Here is a 16,828-nt window from a genome sequence, read left to right as displayed (position 1 = left end):
CTCTAATTGCTTTTGTTCCTGCCCATACCCTAGGGGAGGGAAGCGGCCTTCATGCAAATCTATTCTTCCCCTGACTGTCTCAGCCCAAGCCTGTGCCCTAAGTCTGTCCTTTTAGGGTGTTTATTTGAAAAATGAAAGATGGGAAGAGCCTGGCCTGGCACTCCCCCGGGGCTCCAGGGAACACCAGGCAGTAGGGCCCACACTGGGAGCCAGATGGCTGGTTCCCGGTGAGAGCACACCCACCAGACCTTTGGAGTTGCTGCTGGATGACACCCCTTGCCGTCCCAGGCAGCGACTGGCTGTGGCTCTGGTTCACTTCATCTTCATTCCAGGATGTGGGCGGGCAAACCAGATTCTCCTGAGACCCCTGATGACATAATGTCAGAGAGACAGGAGAACTTGGAAAAGCACCAGCCAGTCTCCCGCCTCCTGCTCAGAAATGACCCATGTCCTGTCTGTTCATCTCATTGGCCAAAGCTAGTCACATGGCCAAGCCTGAGGACAGCAGGGTGAGAAGGCACAACATGCATTTCCAACAAAGAGGGGTGTTGCCCGTTACAAGTTAGAGTTTTACTTTATTCCCATTTTGAAGGTGAGGAAACAGAGGTAAAGTTGTGCTAAGTCACCGTCCAGTAAGATCTTCTGCCATGATGGGAATGTCCTGCATCTGCACTCTCTGGCATGGGAACCACGGGTCACATGAGTTAATGACATAATTGAAACGCAGCCAGTGGGACTGAGAAATATAATTTTTAATCTTATTCAAATAATTTAAATGTAAACATCCACATGCAGTTACTGGGGGTATACTGGACACTGTACGTTCGAGGGCATGAAAGTAGAGGTGGGACCAAATTTGATCCAGCCCTATGGGAAAAGGAAGGACATCATTGTCCACTCAGCTCGGTCACTGCTCTTGTTTATTGTCTCATATATTCTAAAAACTAAACTCCGAGGGTACAAGAACTTGTGTTAGATTATTATTCATCTTTGTATCCTATGCTTGAAAAGTACTCCCTGGAAGAATAAATAAAGATGGGGGTCTATGTATTTTCATGAACTTTCTGTAAAAATTTAAAGTATTTATGGGACGTCTAGTTTGCCAAAAGTTAAACTGCACAGTGAGTGAGAGAAGATTCCATCTGAATAGGTAATAGGTTGTCTGACCCCATTTTGCGTAGAACATTATCCATCCATGAAACCGTAATTTGAGTTCTAGGCACCTGTTTTCCTACCAGATGGGAAAGCAGAAGCAGAGAGCTAATGCCTCCAGCCTCATGTCCAGCTGAATGGTACGAATGGGATTCCTTGCCAAAGCCTTCTTGACAGATGCAGCTTTTCTACATTCTCCTGTTCTCAAACTAGTGTGACCCCTCCCTGGACATATACAGAAATAGTGATATATTATTTTTGTCATAACAGGGAGCAGGTTGCTACTGGCGTCTGACTTATGGACACAAAAGTTGTTTCTAAATGAACTGTAATGCAGAGAGCTTCCCTCATCACAAGGAATGATCCAGCCCACAGTGTCAATAGCGCCGATGTTTAGAAACACAGTTTTGAATTACGTGTGTTCCATGCAGTGATCACAAAGGGATTAGAGGATCACCCGTCAAGACTGGGGAGAAAATGTTTGTGTTTTGGAAAGAAAATACAGAAACTATGAACAGAAAATTTTACCTCCAAAGTTCAAGCAGGAGACAGGAAAATGCAGCCCTCGCTGGTGGGGACAGGCTGAGGGCAGATCAAGGTAGGGACATTCTGGGGAGATTTTGTCTCACTTCCCCATGGGTCTGGAGCACTGTGTGATAACTGCTGCTGTCATAAGACTGACAGTAGTAGTCAGCCTCGTCCTCAGACTTCAGTCCAGAGATGGTGAGGGAGGCAGAGTTGGAGGAGCTGCCGATGGAGCCAGAGAACCGATCAGGGACCCCAGAGGGTCTTCGGTTATCCTCATAGATCACAGTGGTGGGGGCACTGCCCGGGTGCTGCTGGTACCACTGCACATAGTCGCTGGCAATGCTGCCACTGCTGCGGGTGCAGGAGATGGTGACCGTCTGCCCCGGAGACTCCGACACAGAGTGGGGCTGAGTCAACATAAAATTGGCCCAAGAACCTGCAAGAAGAGAGCAACACAGAGATCAGTGGGGAGAGATGAAGACTGGTTCCCAGGCAGGAGGAACAGATCATCAGCCCAGGTGACATCCAGGAACGCTCCCTGAATTCCTTGCAGGCAGCCACCTGTGCAGTGAGCGAGGAGGGTGAGAAGCAGTGGAGCCCAGGCCATAGTGGAGATGCTCCAGGCTCTGCTTCCTGAGCTACCACCAGGACTGATCCCACCAGCCCTTCTTATCTGTCACGCGTATCCTCAGAGTGGGAGGGCTCCATGCAAATTTCTCCCTTTCTGGAGGTTGCACAACCCCCTCCTTTGACCTCAGACAAGGTTATGGCTGAAAAGTGGAAAGGCCGTAGAAGGGGGAGGAGCAACACCATCTGGAGGGCACAGAAACACCAGCAAGTGGAGGGAAAACAGCAGAGGATCTGGGGAGCTCTGATGAGTTGCTTAGACCACAGCGCCCTCTGGTGGATGCGGTAGTCATGTCCACCCTGGGCAGGTGCAGGTGCAGGTGCAGGTGCAGGTGCTCGTGCTCAGGGCCCCTGACCTGTCCTTCCATCCTGCACTGCTCCCAACTCCAGCCACTGTCCAGGGGGCCTCTGCTCAGCATCCTACGCTCACTGTACATTTAAACTTTGAAATATGTTCAGATAGGCCAAGACTCAGTACTCTGGTTAAGACATTCTCTTTCACTTTGTGTTATTGGAGATCGGGAATATCAGCGAGAATGGGCTCTGCCTTCTGGAGGGGCCACATAGGGTGAGGTTGGGAACCCTTCACTGCTAGGTCTAGCCCTCCGTGCACGAAGAGGGAGGAACCCTGGGATCAGGGGCCAGATTTCACCATCAGGGACACCAGGAGTTTTTTTTCAGGCCTCTCACTTCTGAGCAGACCGATTGCTCGCCCTGCTGGGCTGTGATAACTATGGTTTGTGCTTCTCTAGTTAACAGTGTTAAGTGTCTTCTCTAATGCGTGGATTTTAGTTTCATAGTTACTTGTTCTTGAGTCTCTCCAGAGAGGTATTTTTAAATTTTTCATTTATTTTATTTGTATTTATATTTAGTTTGATTTTATGACTTCTACTTTTTCTGAGAATTTATCCTTTTTCATTTGTTTCAAGAATGCCTGAAACTGCTCATCAACAGGATTTTACGGTGGCTGATTTCAATATATCTGTCAGGTAATTTCAACCCTAAATCATCTCAGCATTGATGTCTGGATTGCCTTTTCTCATTCAAATGGTGAATTTTTCTACTTCTTGATATAACAAGTGTTTCTTTGAATTGTATCCTAGATATTTTGAATATTATATTATGAGACTATCTTGAGGATTTTCAATAGATCTGAAACAGTGTCTGCTTTTGGTTTGTTGGTTTCCTCTACTATTTTTTGTGTTGTCATTCTCAGGAGAAATGGGTCCCAGTCTCCTTTGGAAGTGTTTAGTTTCAAGGTTTTCAATCAGTCTAATCATATTGGAAATGCAGCTTCCAGCAGGCTTTCTATCAGCTAAGATATTCCTGAGGCCTTATGTCTCTCTCATCCTCTATCTTAATCTTCCTCTATAAAGTTAGTCAAATATGTTTCAGTGTTGCTGACACCTTGGGGAAGGGGAAATGCACTTTTGATCTGAAGTGGCATCTTTCACCAAATCAGTTATTCACATGCCTAGTGACCCCCATTATACACTTCTCTGGAAAGCTATAGGGCTGAAGGATGAGCTGCATGAATTCTCAACATCCTCACAAACCTCGTCTTCCCCAAGCCTGCCCCCAGTGCTGCGAACAGTTTCTTGCCTTTACAGGTGAAATAATTTCATGTCTTCTTTGAGGGTGACTGATGCAGGCTCCTCCCTCCAGCAGTGAGACAACTGCAGAATCTGAGCCCATGACTGGGAGTGTAAAGGAACAGGGTGTCCCACTGACTCAGTCCTGTAAACTGTGTCCCCTAGGTGCACTGGAGGGATCAGGGCTGAGGGTGCCTGTAGAGCAGCACTGCCAGGCTAGGGGGCTGACTCTTTTTATTATTATTATTATACTTTAAGTTCCAGGGTACATGTGCACAATGCGCAGGTTTGTTACATACGTATACATGTGCCATGTTGGTGTGCTGCACCCATTAACTCGTCATTTACATTAGCTATATCTCCTAATGCTATCCCTCCCCCCTACCCCCACCCCACAACAGGCCCTAGTGTGTGATGATCCCCACCCTGTGTCCAAGTGTTCTCATTGTTCAATTCCCACCTGTGAGTGATAACATGTGGTGTTTGGTTTTCTGTCCTTGTGATAGTTTGCTCAGAATGATGGTTTCCAGCTTCATCCGTGTCCCTGCAAAGGACATGAACTCCTCCTTTTTTACGGCTGCATAGTATTCCATGGTATATATGTGCCACATTTTCTTAATCCAGTCTATCATTGATGGACATTTGGGTTGGTTCCAAGTCTTTGCTACTGTGAATAGTGCCGCAATAAACATACGTGTGCATGTGTCTTTATAGTAGCATGATTTATAATCCTTTGGGTGTATACCCAGTAATGGGATGGCTGGGTCAAATGGTATTTCTAGTTCTAGATCCCTGAGGAATTGCCACACTGTCTTCCACAATGCTTGAACTAGTTTACAGTCCCATCAACAGTGTAACAGTGTTCCTATTTCTCCACATCCTCTCCAGCACCTGTTGTTTCCTGACTTTTTAATGATCGCCATTCTAACTGGTGTGAGATGGTATCTCATTGTGGTTTTGATTTGCATTTCTCTGATGGCCACTGATCATGAGCATTTTTTCATGTGCCTGTTGGCTGCACAAATGTCTTCTTTTGAGAAGTGTCTGTTCATATCCTTCACCCACTTGTTGATGGGGTTGTTTTTTTCTTGTAAATTTGTTTGAGTTCTTTGTAGATTCTGGATATTAGCCCTTTGTCAGATGAGTAGATTGCAAACATTTTCTCCCATTCTGTAGGTTGCCTGTTCACTCTGATGGTAGTTTCTTTTGCTGTGCAGATGCTCTTTAGTTTAATTAGATCCCACTTGTCAATTTTGGCTTCTGTTGCCATTGCTTTTGGTGTTTTAGACATGAAGTCCTTGCCCATGCCTATGTCCTGAATGGTATTGCCTAGGTTTTCTTCTAGAGTTTTTATGGTTTTAGGTCTAACGTTTAAGTCTTTAATCCACCTTGAATTAATTTTTGTATAAGGTGTAAAGAAGGGATCCAGTTTCAGCTTTCTACATGTGGCTAGCCAGTTTTCCCAGCACCATTTGTTAAATATAGAATCCTTTCCCCATTTCTTGTTTTTGTCAGGTTTGTCAAAGATCAGATAGTTGTAGATGTGTGGTATTATTTCTGAGGGCTCTGTTCTGTTCCATTGGTTTATATCTCTGTTTTGGTACCAGTACCATGCTGTTTTGGTTACTATAGCCTTGTAGTATAATTTGAAGTCAGGTAGCATGATGCCTCTAGCTTTGTTCTTTTGGCTTAGGATTGACTTGGCAATGCAGGCTCTTTTTTGGTTCCATATGAACTTTAAAGCAGTTTTTTCCAATTCTGTGAAGAAAGCCATTGGTAGCTTGATGGGGATGGCATTGAATCTATAAATTACCTTGGGGAGTATGGCCATTTTCACGATATTGATTCTTCCTATCCATGAGCATGGAATGTTCTCCCATTTGTTTGTATCCTCTTTTATTTCATTGAGCAGTGGTTTGTAGTTCTCCTTGAAGAGGTCCTTCACATCCCTTGTAAGTTGGATTCCTAGGTATTTTATTCGCTTTGAAGCAATTGTGAATGGGAGTTCACTCATGATTTGGCTCTCTGTCTGTTATTGGTGTATAGGAATGCTTGTGATTTTTGAACATTGATTTTGTATCCTGAGACTTTGCTGAAGTTGTTTATCACCTTAAGGAGATTTTGGGCTGAGATGATCGGGTTTTCTAAATATACAATCATGTCATCTGCAAACAGGGACAATTTGACTTCTTCTTTTCCTAATTGAATACTCTTTATTTCTTTCTCCTGCCTGATTGCCCTGGCCAGAACTTCCAACACTATGTTGAACAGGAGTGGTGAGAGAGATGCGGCATCCCTGTCTTGTGCCAGTTTTCAAAGGGAATGCTTCCAGTTTTTGCCTATTCAGTATGATACTTTGTGGGTTTGTCATAAATAGCTCTTACTATTTTGAGATACGTCCCATCAATACCTAATTTATTGAGAGTTTTTAGCATGAAGGGCTGTTGAATTTTGTCAAAGGCCTTTTCTGCATCTATTGAGATAATCATGTGGTTTTTGTCTTTGGTTCTGTTTATATGCTGGATTACGTTTATTGATTTGCATATGTTGAACCAGCCTTGCATCCCAGGGATGAAGCCCACTTGATTATGGCGGATAAGCTTTTTGATGTGCTGCTGGATTCAGTTTGCCAGTATTTTCTTGAGGATTTTTGCATAGATGTTCATCAGGGATATTGGTCTAAAATTCTCTTTTTATGTTGTGTCTCTGCCAGGCTTTGGTATAAGGATGATGCTGGCCTCATAAAATGAGTTAGGGAGGATTCCCTCTTTTTCTATTGATTGGAATCGTTTCAGAAGGAATGGTACCAGCTCCTCCTTCTACCTCTGGTAGAATTCGGCTGTGAATCCATCTGGTCCTGGACTTTTTTTGGTTGGTAAGCTATTAATTATTGTCTCAATTTCAGAGCCTGTTATTGGTCTATTCAGAGATTCAACTTCTTCCTGGTTTAGTCTTGGGAGGGTGTAGGTGTCGAGGAATTTATCCATTTCTTCCAGATTTTCTAGTTTATTTGCATAGAGGTGTTTACAGTATTCTCTGACGGTAGTCTGTATTTCTGTGGGATCAGTGGTGATCTCCCCTTTATCATTTTTTATTGTGTCTATTTGATTCTTCTCTCTTGTCTTCTTTATTAGTCTTGCTAGCAGTCTATCAATTTTGTTGATCATTTCAAAAAACCGGCTCCTTGCTGGTTTTTTGGGCCTGACTCTGGTTTCTGCCAGAGGCTATGCTTTTGAAAGTGGCGGATGGCCACCCTGCAGGCTGTAACCCTTTATAAAAGTGCCACTGTGGCTCACACCTGTAATCCCAGCACTTTGGGAGGCCAAGGCAGGCGGATCACTTGAGGTCAGGATTTTAAGACCAGCCTGGCCACATGGTGAAACCCCGTCTCTACTAAAAACACAAAATGAGGCAGGTGTGGTGGCACATCCCTGTAATTTTAGATACTTGGGAGGCTGAGGCAGGAGAATTCCTTGAACCTGGGAGGCAGAAGTTGCAGTGAGCTGAGATCGTGCCACTGCACTGCAGCCTGGGCAACAGAGTGAGACTCTGAAAAAAAGAGAAAAGAAAGGAAGGAAGGAAGAAAAGAAAAGAAGGAAAGAAGGAAGGAAAGGAGGAAAGGAAGGAAGGAAGGAAGGAAGGAAGGAAGGAAGGAAGGAAGGAAGGAAGGAAGGAAAGTAAGTCAGGGGATGGGGGAGAGCTTCAGGAAGAGTAGCTAATGGATGCTGGGCTTAATACCTAGGTGATGGGTTAATCTGTGCAGCAAACCACAAAGGCACATGTTTATCTATTTAATAAACCTGCACATCCTGCACATGGACCCGTGAACTTAAAATACAAGTTGGAGAAAAAAAATGAATAAATCCTGTCAGGGATAGTGGCTCAAGCCTGTAATCCCAGCACTTTGGGAGGCCAAGGAGGGAGGATGGCTTGAGACCAGGAGTTCAAGACCAGCCTAAGCAACATAGCGAGGCCCTGTCTCTACAAGAAATTTTAAAAATTGGCCAGGTGTGATGTTGCACATCTGTAGTCCCAACTACTTGGGAGGCTGAGGCAGGAGGATGGCTTGAGCCCAGGAGGTTAAGGGTGCAGTGAGCCATGATTGCACCACTGCACTCCAGCTGAATGACAGAGCAAACCCTGTCTCAAAAAAAAAAAAAAAAAGCAAAGAAAGAAAGAAAGAAAAGAATTTAAAAAAGACTCCTTTCGCAATTTATAAATTGTGTAATTTTTTTTTTTTTTTTTTGAGATGGAGTCTCGTTCTGTTGCCCAGGCTAGAGTCAGTGACACAATCTCGGCTCATTGCCCCCTCTGCCTCCTGGGTTCCAGTGATTCTCCTGCCTCAACCTCCTGAGTATCTGGGACTACAGGCATGCGCCACCATGCCCAGCTAACTTTTTTGTATTTTTAGTAGAGACGAAGTTTCACCATATTGGCCAGGCTGGTCTCAAACTCCTGACCTCGTGATCCACCCACCTCTGCCTCCCAAAGTGCTGGGATTACAGGCATGAGCCACCACGCCCGGCCGCTATCAATCTTTTAAATAGATCCTAACAAAGGGCATCCATCAACCCAAAGATGCTCTGAGGAAGCTGAGTCTCTGTCTAAGGATGGAGAGGGAGTCAGCCAGGAAAATTCAGCCCCTGGAGCTGCACCATGGGCTTCTGTGGGGAATCAAAAAAATGTTTGTAGGCTGGGCATGGTGGCTCACGCCTATAATCCTAGTATTTTGGGAGGCCAAGGTGGGAAGATTGCTTGAGCTCAGGAGTTCAAGACCAGCCTACGCAACATGGTGAGAGACCCTGTCTCTATGAAAAACACAAAAAGAAAAACTATCCAGGTGCAGTGGCACACACCTGTAGTCCTAGCTCCTTGGGAGCCTGAGGAGGAAGGATCACTTCAGCCCAGGAAGTCAAGGCTGTAGTGAGCTGTGATCACAACACTGCACTCCAGCCTGGGCAACAGATTGAGATGCTGTCTCAAAAAAAAAAATTATATATATATATATATATATATATATAGAGAGAGAGAGAGAGAGAGAGAGAGAGAGAGAGAGAGAGAGACAGAGACAGAGTAAAAATTAGCACCAATGCCCTAGTACCCCAGAAGAAAATCACTTTACAGACTGCCACAGGAAAAACAACCTCTTTTACAAATAAAGTTGCAAATATAAGTTACAAATCACACAAGGAAAAAGACACCATGAGGGAGAGTCTGAGAGGCCTCAGCCAGGAAAACTCACTTCTGAAAAATGGCATCAACCACAGACCAGAGACCAAGGTGCTGAGATCCTCAGCCTGGGAGCAGCGTAGACAACACCCTGCTCTCTGTCTTAGAGGCCACAGAACTGGCCTGGAGGCCACTGACAGCCTCACCCATCAAGGTCCCCAAATCCTATGGCCCCCAAAGTTGAAGTGTACCTGGCCTAAGAATCTCAGTGACTGAGTTCCTCCCAGGTGGCTTTGAGCAGCATGGATTTGGGGAGTGGGCTCTGCCCTAGGCATCCAGCTTGGACCTCAGCCTCACCTGGCTGAAGTTGGGCTTGTACTCCACACAGCCCTTGCTGTTGACATGCAGGATGGGGGCTGCAATGGCTGCTCTCAGGTCAAAGCCAAGCCACAGCTTGTTCATGATGGCCTGGGGGAGAGAGGAGGGTTGCAGGGAGAAAGGGAGTACCCTGCTACCCTACATCAGCCCTCACATCCCCACTCCAGAGAGAGTCAGACAGTATGCTGCCCAGAGAGGAGGCACTCGAGCCAGGAGCCCCAGACTCACCTGGGCCACGGCAGAGACAATGAGCTCCCCGCCAGCCCCGCCAATCACTAGCTTCAACCCCTGGGCTTTGTTGATCAAGACAGAGGGCACCATGGATGGGGTACGCTCACCTGGAACTGGGGGCCAGCACCTTCCGGGAGCTCCACCCACCCTGTCTCCACTCACTGCTGAGCAAACAGCGTCTTGGCGAGTGCAGTGACCCATCCAGGGGTTAGCATGCAACCCCAGCCCAGCCCCCTCCCTCCTCTCCCCTGGTGGGGGGCCCTTGTGCACCCCGGGTGGGAAGCCTTGTTCTCATCAGGTGAGGGGGTGGTGCCGGAACCCCGGAGGCATCACTCACATAAGTCCAGGAGCTCGTTGTTGAGGATGATGCCTGTCCGTGGTGAATACATCGCTCCAAAGCTGCAGCCATGGAGGCAGAGCCTGGGCTAGGACCCGGGGCTCCCACCACACACCACTTGCCCTGCATGCTCTGCAGGACCCCCTCGTTTTACAGCTGCCCCAAAGCATGCTGAAGCCGCTATTCTCTCCCTGGCACCACCCAGGAGGGGTCCCCAAAGACCCACCTGTGCCCCCATATCAGGGCACCCTTCTGAGTGAGGCCTCCCATTCCCAGGTAAATCTTGGCTCAGGGCCACCCCAGCAGCAGCCTTTCCAGCCAGCGATGTGAGGGGTGGGAGCCTCTTTTGAAATAGAGGAGGAGAAAAAGGGCAAAAGCAAGGTGCTGCCTTATGGGGACAAGTGAGGGGACATGGGGCTGGGGGAGTGCAGGTCTAGGAGAGGAGGAATGAAGCCATCCACCTTCCCCCCCACACCCGCACACGGTGTGTTGATGATGCTGGTGGCAGCCACGGCGCTGACATCCTCCTTCAGCACAGACACATGGGACATGCCTGTCCCGTGGCCCCAAGCCCCGGCCAAGCTGTAGTGGCTGAGCTGGTGGTTCCCCCGGCCATCGATCAACAGATGAGCTGGGCCAGGGTCTCCCCCAGCAGGTCCCAGGAGGCATTCTGGGGTGGGTGGGCAGGCGGCAGGGTCAGTCAGTGAGGGGCCAGGCGGGATCCGCAGAACCAAGGGCAGGATGAGCTCAGCTCCCATGGGGGCCACCTCCAGTCTGTCCTCTACCTTGTGGCCAGGCCTCCCTCAAGCCCAGGCTAGGTCTAGACTCTGCTCACCCTCCAGGTCCTTTGAGATATGGTGCCCCTCCTGCACCTGACCCCTGTACCTGCCACCCCAGGATCCCTTTCAGTCCTGCCCTGGCCTAGAACCACATACATATCCCTCCAACTTCCCCCTACCAGGCCTGACCCTCGTTTCATGCCAAGTCCTGAGCCAGGGAGGAGGACGGCCCACCAGCCCAGCAACCTCAGCAACCTCACCTGGAGCTTCAGGTGGCTTTGAGGGTCCCCCAGCCTCCACCTCTGCCCCTGACAAACTTGAGCGTCTCCACAAGGTGGTGGTACATGTTCACCCTCCCTTCAGGCCTGGCCACAGACTCTGCTGAGAAGTTGAACCCTGGAGAGGGGTTGGGACACAGGTTGGGGTCACCCTATGTAATGGGTTGAAAGTTGCCCCCCGCCCCAGAAAGATCCACCCGCATCCTAATTCCCAAAACCTGTGGCTATTACCTTATACAGCACAAGAGTGACTAATACCTTAAGTGGAAAAGTATGTTAAAGATTTTTTTTTTTTTTTTTTTTGAGACAGAGCCTCACTCTGTTGCCCAGGCTGGAGTGCAATGGCGTGTCTCAGCTCACTGCAACCTCCGCCTCCCAGGTTCCAGTGATTCTTGTGCCACAGTCCCCTGAGACTACAGGCGTTCGCCACCATGCCCAGCTAATTTTTTTGTATTTTTAGTAGGGACGAGGTTTCACCATGTTGTTCAGGCTGACCTCAAACTCCTGGCCTCAAGTGATCTGCCTGCCTTTGCCTCTCAAAGTGCTGGGATCACAGGCATGAGCCACCATGCCCGGCCTTTTGCGTCTGTGTGTGTTTTGTTGTTGTTGTTGTTGTTGTTGTTGTTTTTTGAGAGGGAGTCTTGCTCTATCATCCAGGCTGGAGTGTGTGGCACGATCCCGGCTCACTGCAAACTCCACCTCCCAGGTTGAAGCGATTCTCCTGCCTCAGCCTCCTGAGTAGCTAGGACTACAAGCATGCACCACTATGCCTGGCTAATTTTTGTATTTTTAGTAGAGATGGTGTTTTACTGTGTTGGCCAGGCTGTTCTCCAACTCCTGACCTCAAGTGATCCACCCTCCTTAGCCTCCCAAAGTGCTGGGATTACAGGCATGAGCCACCGCACCTGGCCTAAAGTATGTTAAAGATTTTGAGAGGAGGAGATGATCCTGGATTATCTAGATGTGCCCTGAATGTGACCACAGTGTCCTTGTAAGACAGACACACAGAGGAGAGGATACACAGCAGAGGAGAAACCAGTATGACCATGGAGACAGAGACTGGAGTGAGGCAGCCACAAGCCAAGGAATGCTGGCAGCCACCGGAAGTGGGAAGAGGCTGTGAAAATTGTCAAAATAGAGCTGCGGCCAGGCACGGTGGCTCACACCTGTAGTCCCAGCACTTTGGGAGGCTGAGGCGGGTGGATCACCTGATGTCAGGAGTTCAAGACCAGCCTGACCAACATGGTGAAACCCCATCTCTACAAAAATACAAAAGTTATCCAGGCTATCCAGGCATGATGGTGGGTGCCTGTAATCCCAGCTACTGGGGAGGCTGAGGTGGGAGAATCGCTTGAACCCAGGAGGCAGAGGTTGCAGTGAGCCGAGATTCTGCCACTGCACTCCAGCCTGTGCAACAGAGCGAGACTCCATCTCAAAACAAAACAAAACAAAAAAACAAAAACCAACTCTGAAAAATAGAGCCAGGGAAAGGCCATGAAGAGAGGACTCTCCTGCACAAGTGCCCCATTCTCGGCTGGGTATAGTGGCTCATGCCTGTAATCCCAGCACTTTGGGAGGCTGAGGTGAGAGGATTGAGGTGAGAGGATTGCTTCAGTCCAGCAGGTTGGGGCTACAGTGAGCCTTGACAGTGCCACTGCACTCCAGCCCAGGTGATAGAGCAAGACCCTGCCTCAAAAACACAACTCACAACATTACACAAAGGCCATCACAACCTTACACAAAAAATACTTCTGCAAAGACATCTGCCCAGGAGTGGCCTGTCCAGCCTCAGACTAGTGTCACCCTTATCACTGATCCTAGTAGCCAAGGATGATAATTCCAAAACAGTTTTATACCAAAGCTAAGCTATGAGGATGCAAAGACATAAGAATGATATAATGGGCTGGGCGCGGTGGCTCATGCCTGTAATCCCAGCACTTTGGGAGGCTGAGGTGGGTGGATCACCTAAGGTCAGGAGTTTGAGACCAGTCTGAAGAACATGGTGAAATCCCGTCTCTACTAATAACAGAAAAATTAGCTGGGCATGCTGGCACACGTGGGTAGTCCCAGCTACTCGGGAGGCTGAGGCAGGAGAACCTCTTGAACCGGGAGGTGGAGGTTGCAGTGAGCCAAGACTGCACCATTGCACCCCACTCCAGCCTAAATGACAAGAGCAAAACTCCATCTCAAAAAAAAAAAAAAAAAAGAATGATATAATGGGGTCCAGCATGCTGGCTCATGCCTGTAATCCCAGCACTTTGGGAGGCCAAGGCAGGCAGATCACCTGAGGTCAGAAGTACAAGACCAGCCTGGCCAACAAGGTGAAACCCTGGCTTTATGAATAATATCAAAAAAATTTAGCCAAGCATGGTGGTGGGTGCCTGTAATGCCAGCTAGTGGAAGGCTGAGGTAGGAGAATCACTTGAACTCAGGAGGTGGAGAAGGTTGCAGTGAGCTGAGACCACACCATTGCACTCCAGCCTAGGCAACAGAGTGAGACTCCATCTCAAAAAAAAAAAAAAAAAAAAGGATGATATAATGGACTCTGGGTACTCAAGGGGAAGAGTGGGAGGGGAGGGTGATGAAGGATAAAAGACTACACACTAGGTACAGTGTACACTGCTTGGGTGATGAGCGCACCAAGATCTCAGAAATCATCACTAAAGGCCAGGTGCGGTAGCTCATGCCTGTAATCCCAGCACTTTGGGAGGCTGAGGCAAGTGGATCAATTAAGGTTAGGAGTTCAAGACCAGCCTGGCCAACAGGATGAAACCCCGTCTCTACTAAAAAGATAAAAGTCGGCTGGGTGTGGCGGCTCATGCCTGTAATCCCAGCACTTTGGGACGCCAAGGCGGGTGAATCACCTGAGGTCAGGAGTTCAAGACCAGCCTGATCAATATAGTGAAACCCCATCTCTACTAAAAATACAAAAATTAGCCGGGTGTGGTGATGCATGCCTGTAATCCCAGCTACTCAGGAGGCTGAGGCAGGAGAATCACTTGAACCTGGAAGGTGGAGGCTGCAGTGAGGTGAGATCACGCCACTGCACTCCAGCCTGGGTGACACAGCGAGACTCTGTCTCGGGAAAAAAAAAATACCTGTGCATGGTGCTACATGCCTGTAATCCCAGCTACTTGGGAGGCTGAGGCATAAGAATCACTTGAACCCGGGAGATGGAGGTTGCAGTGAGCTGAGATCTCGCCACTGCACTCCAGCCTGGGCGAAAGAGCGAGACTCCATCTCACAATAAATAAATAACTAAAAATAAAAAGAGAAACAAGTAAAAATAACAACCAAACAACAAAACAGTGCAGTTTATCCACTGAAAAGTGCATAAACTGAAAGTGCAGTTTAGAACTGAAAAAAAGGGCCCTGTTGGGCTCTAGGAGACCCACACCCTGCTCTCGGGGTCACCGTCCCCTACCCAGAGGCTACTGAGACAGTCCAAGCAAAGAACAGGTGGCTCTATGCACCTCGGACACCCCATGCCCAGGCAGCCTGCTTACATGTGGGGAAACTGAGTCTCAGAGAGGCTAAGGTATTGCCAAGGTCCACTTGCCCAGTTTCCAGGGCCCATGCCCCCATGACCTGCCCTGCTTACCTCCCAATCTCTGAACAGTGCTTGGCATCCGCAGCTGCACAGCCCTTGCGTACACATGGTTGTCAGGTTCCTTGGAGGCCAAGGGCAGCCAGAGACAGAGGCCAACAATGACCAGCACCAGGACCACGGCCAGCAGACCCAGCACCACTAACTTCATCTTCATGGCTCTGCTGCATCCACGGGGCAATGAGCAGGGTCAGGCCCAGCCTCAGACACTCCCTGGCACCTCCCCAACAGAGCACAGTCTAAAGTCAGGCCTCAGAAACACAAGCCCAGTGTCTCCTTCCCTCCTCCCAGAACGTGTGCATGCTGTCCAGTCCTGGGAGTGGGCGCCTCCAAGGAGGAGCAGAGGCAGGGAAGGAGCAGGAGCTGCCAGAGAACCCATAAGCTTACCTAGTCCCAGAGGGGACAAGAGGCCAGCCAGGGGGTGCCCAGCAGCCCTGGGGGACAGTGGAAGGCATCTACACAGGGTGCAGGACAGGCAGGCCTCTCACAGAGGCCCAGCCTAGCCAGGAGGATGGGGAGGCTGACGTCACAGCAGCAAGGAGGCACACAGTGACTCTGCACGGTAACTCAGCCTGTCACCAGGTGACTAAACTTCATGCAGCCCTGGGAGGGCCCCGGGTGGGAGGTGTTGTGAGCCGGGGAATAGGGTTCCCACGTCCCAGGCTCGGTTCCCTCCAAAGGGCGCTGTCTGCCCACGAACCCCTCCAGTGAGCCCCAGGCTGGTTCCCTCTCTGGCTCTCCCTGTCCCTGTTCAGAACATCTGAACGCACAGCCAGTGTCGCAGAGATGGCTCTGGAGGCGGTGGATAGTGGCGCCCCTGGCACTAGACCAGAACCCAGCCTAAGGGGCCTCACCACACGCTGCTGTCAATGCCAAAGGTGTGTTCCGGGAACATGGCCTGGGGCCCTGAGTGCAGACTGGTTCTGCTGCCCATCCAGAAACATTAGCACCCCAGGCCCAAGGAACCACCTGAACAGCCCAGAAAGGCAGGGCCCAGAGAGGGCCTGAGCTGGCCCAAGCTCACACAGCCCAGCAGTGCACGCTTGGCCACTTGGTAACTGCCCCAAGTTACTACATGTTTCTGACCAGCCCACCAAGAAGTCTGAGCCAGGAACAGCCGCGGGCCCAGCCCAGGGGACCTTGGACACTTCTGCCCATTCCCCTGCGGCCCTTATCTGCCAAGGATATGGGCCAGAGGCTCCCTGAGTCATGGCTTCCTCCCCTGCTCCTGGGGCTGCTGTGCCTACAGTGCCGGAGAGCCCCTGCAGCCTCCACCTGAGGTTTATTCCGTGCCCATAACACCTACCCCACAATCATGCTTCCAGGCTGCCCCAGCTGACAGAAGGGGACATGAAGGCTGACCCAATATTGCTGCCTGCCTGGGTCACATAGGCCTGTCCTGTCATCCACTGCTCTCAAATGGGCTCTGGACAGAACCCACCAGACACACAACTGTGAGATCCTCAATAGCCCTAGGGTGGAGGTGCTATGACCAAGCCCTTACCCTGGCTATTCCTCCCCCTGAAGATCAGGGTGACTGGGAAGATGACAGGGCAGGAACCAAGGCCCCATGACCTGTCCCTGAAGGCTAGACAGCCAACAGGAACATCAGGGGATTTGGCCCTGCTAAGTGGCTGCATTCCATGGCAGTCAGCCAGGAGGGGTCTAAAGTGGAGAGCCACAGGGCTCTGTCCCCTGCCCCGGCCTGCTCAGCAGTGTCCTCTCTGCCTGAGAGCATATAAGACAGGCGGGATTCACAGCAGCAGGTGGGCAGGAAGAAAGTCTGAGTGCGCAAAGGATGGCTCAGACCCCCGCAGCTGACCCCAAAAGGAAAACCCTGGGCTGGGGAAAGTAGGGAGACAGAGCTGCCTTTGATGGGGCACAGCTGAAGCCTGGCAGCAGCTGAGGATTCCAGAGAGGGGAGACAGGATGGGAGGCACTTTATCAAAGGCCATGTCAACAGAGGTAGGGCCTACAGAACGAAGGAGGCTTCTCCTCGCATGCTGAGTGTGTCACATTTTGTCCCAGTCAGCCCTCTACCCCCTGAATGCAGAGAGGACACCTAGGGGGAAGCGGGTCTGGGGAAGCCATGTCACCCAAGGAAAGACTGCAGGGGCTGGCCTAGAAGTCTTCTGCAGACCTCACAGCTC

General features: G+C 49.7%; 1 protein-coding gene and 1 gene segment (V, D, J or C); both read right to left on the bottom strand.

Annotated features, from left to right (window-relative positions):
* Positions 1-734: 734 nt before the first annotated feature.
* LOC117978456 (immunoglobulin lambda variable 6-57-like) overlaps positions 735-16,828 on the bottom strand; it is a 38,756-nt gene continuing 22,662 nt past the window's right edge. Inside the window, 2 exon segments of the V gene segment in view lie at positions 735-2,116; positions 14,673-14,842. Coding sequence covers positions 1,746-2,116; positions 14,673-14,835 — 534 coding nt within the window.
* Positions 10,069-11,037, bottom strand: LOC129395015 (glutathione hydrolase 5 proenzyme-like). Its single transcript, XM_055105635.2, has one exon. It carries the CDS (start codon positions 10,770-10,772, stop codon positions 10,404-10,406), a length of 369 nt encoding a protein of 122 aa, XP_054961610.1. The 5' UTR covers positions 10,773-11,037; the 3' UTR covers positions 10,069-10,403.

Source organism: Pan paniscus, chromosome 23 (assembly GCF_029289425.2).
Source record: "Pan paniscus chromosome 23, NHGRI_mPanPan1-v2.0_pri, whole genome shotgun sequence".
In the NCBI taxonomy this organism is placed as follows: domain Eukaryota; kingdom Metazoa; phylum Chordata; class Mammalia; order Primates; family Hominidae; genus Pan; species Pan paniscus.
Note: the sequence above shows the minus strand (reverse complement) of the source record. Positions and strands in the feature narration are given on the sequence as shown.

Bases quoted from the DNA above. Each gene is read 5' to 3' on its own strand.
- LOC129395015 (XM_055105635.2), bottom strand. From the start codon at position 10,772: ATGGGAGCTGAGCTCATCCTGCCCTTGGTTCTGCGGATCCCGCCTGGC.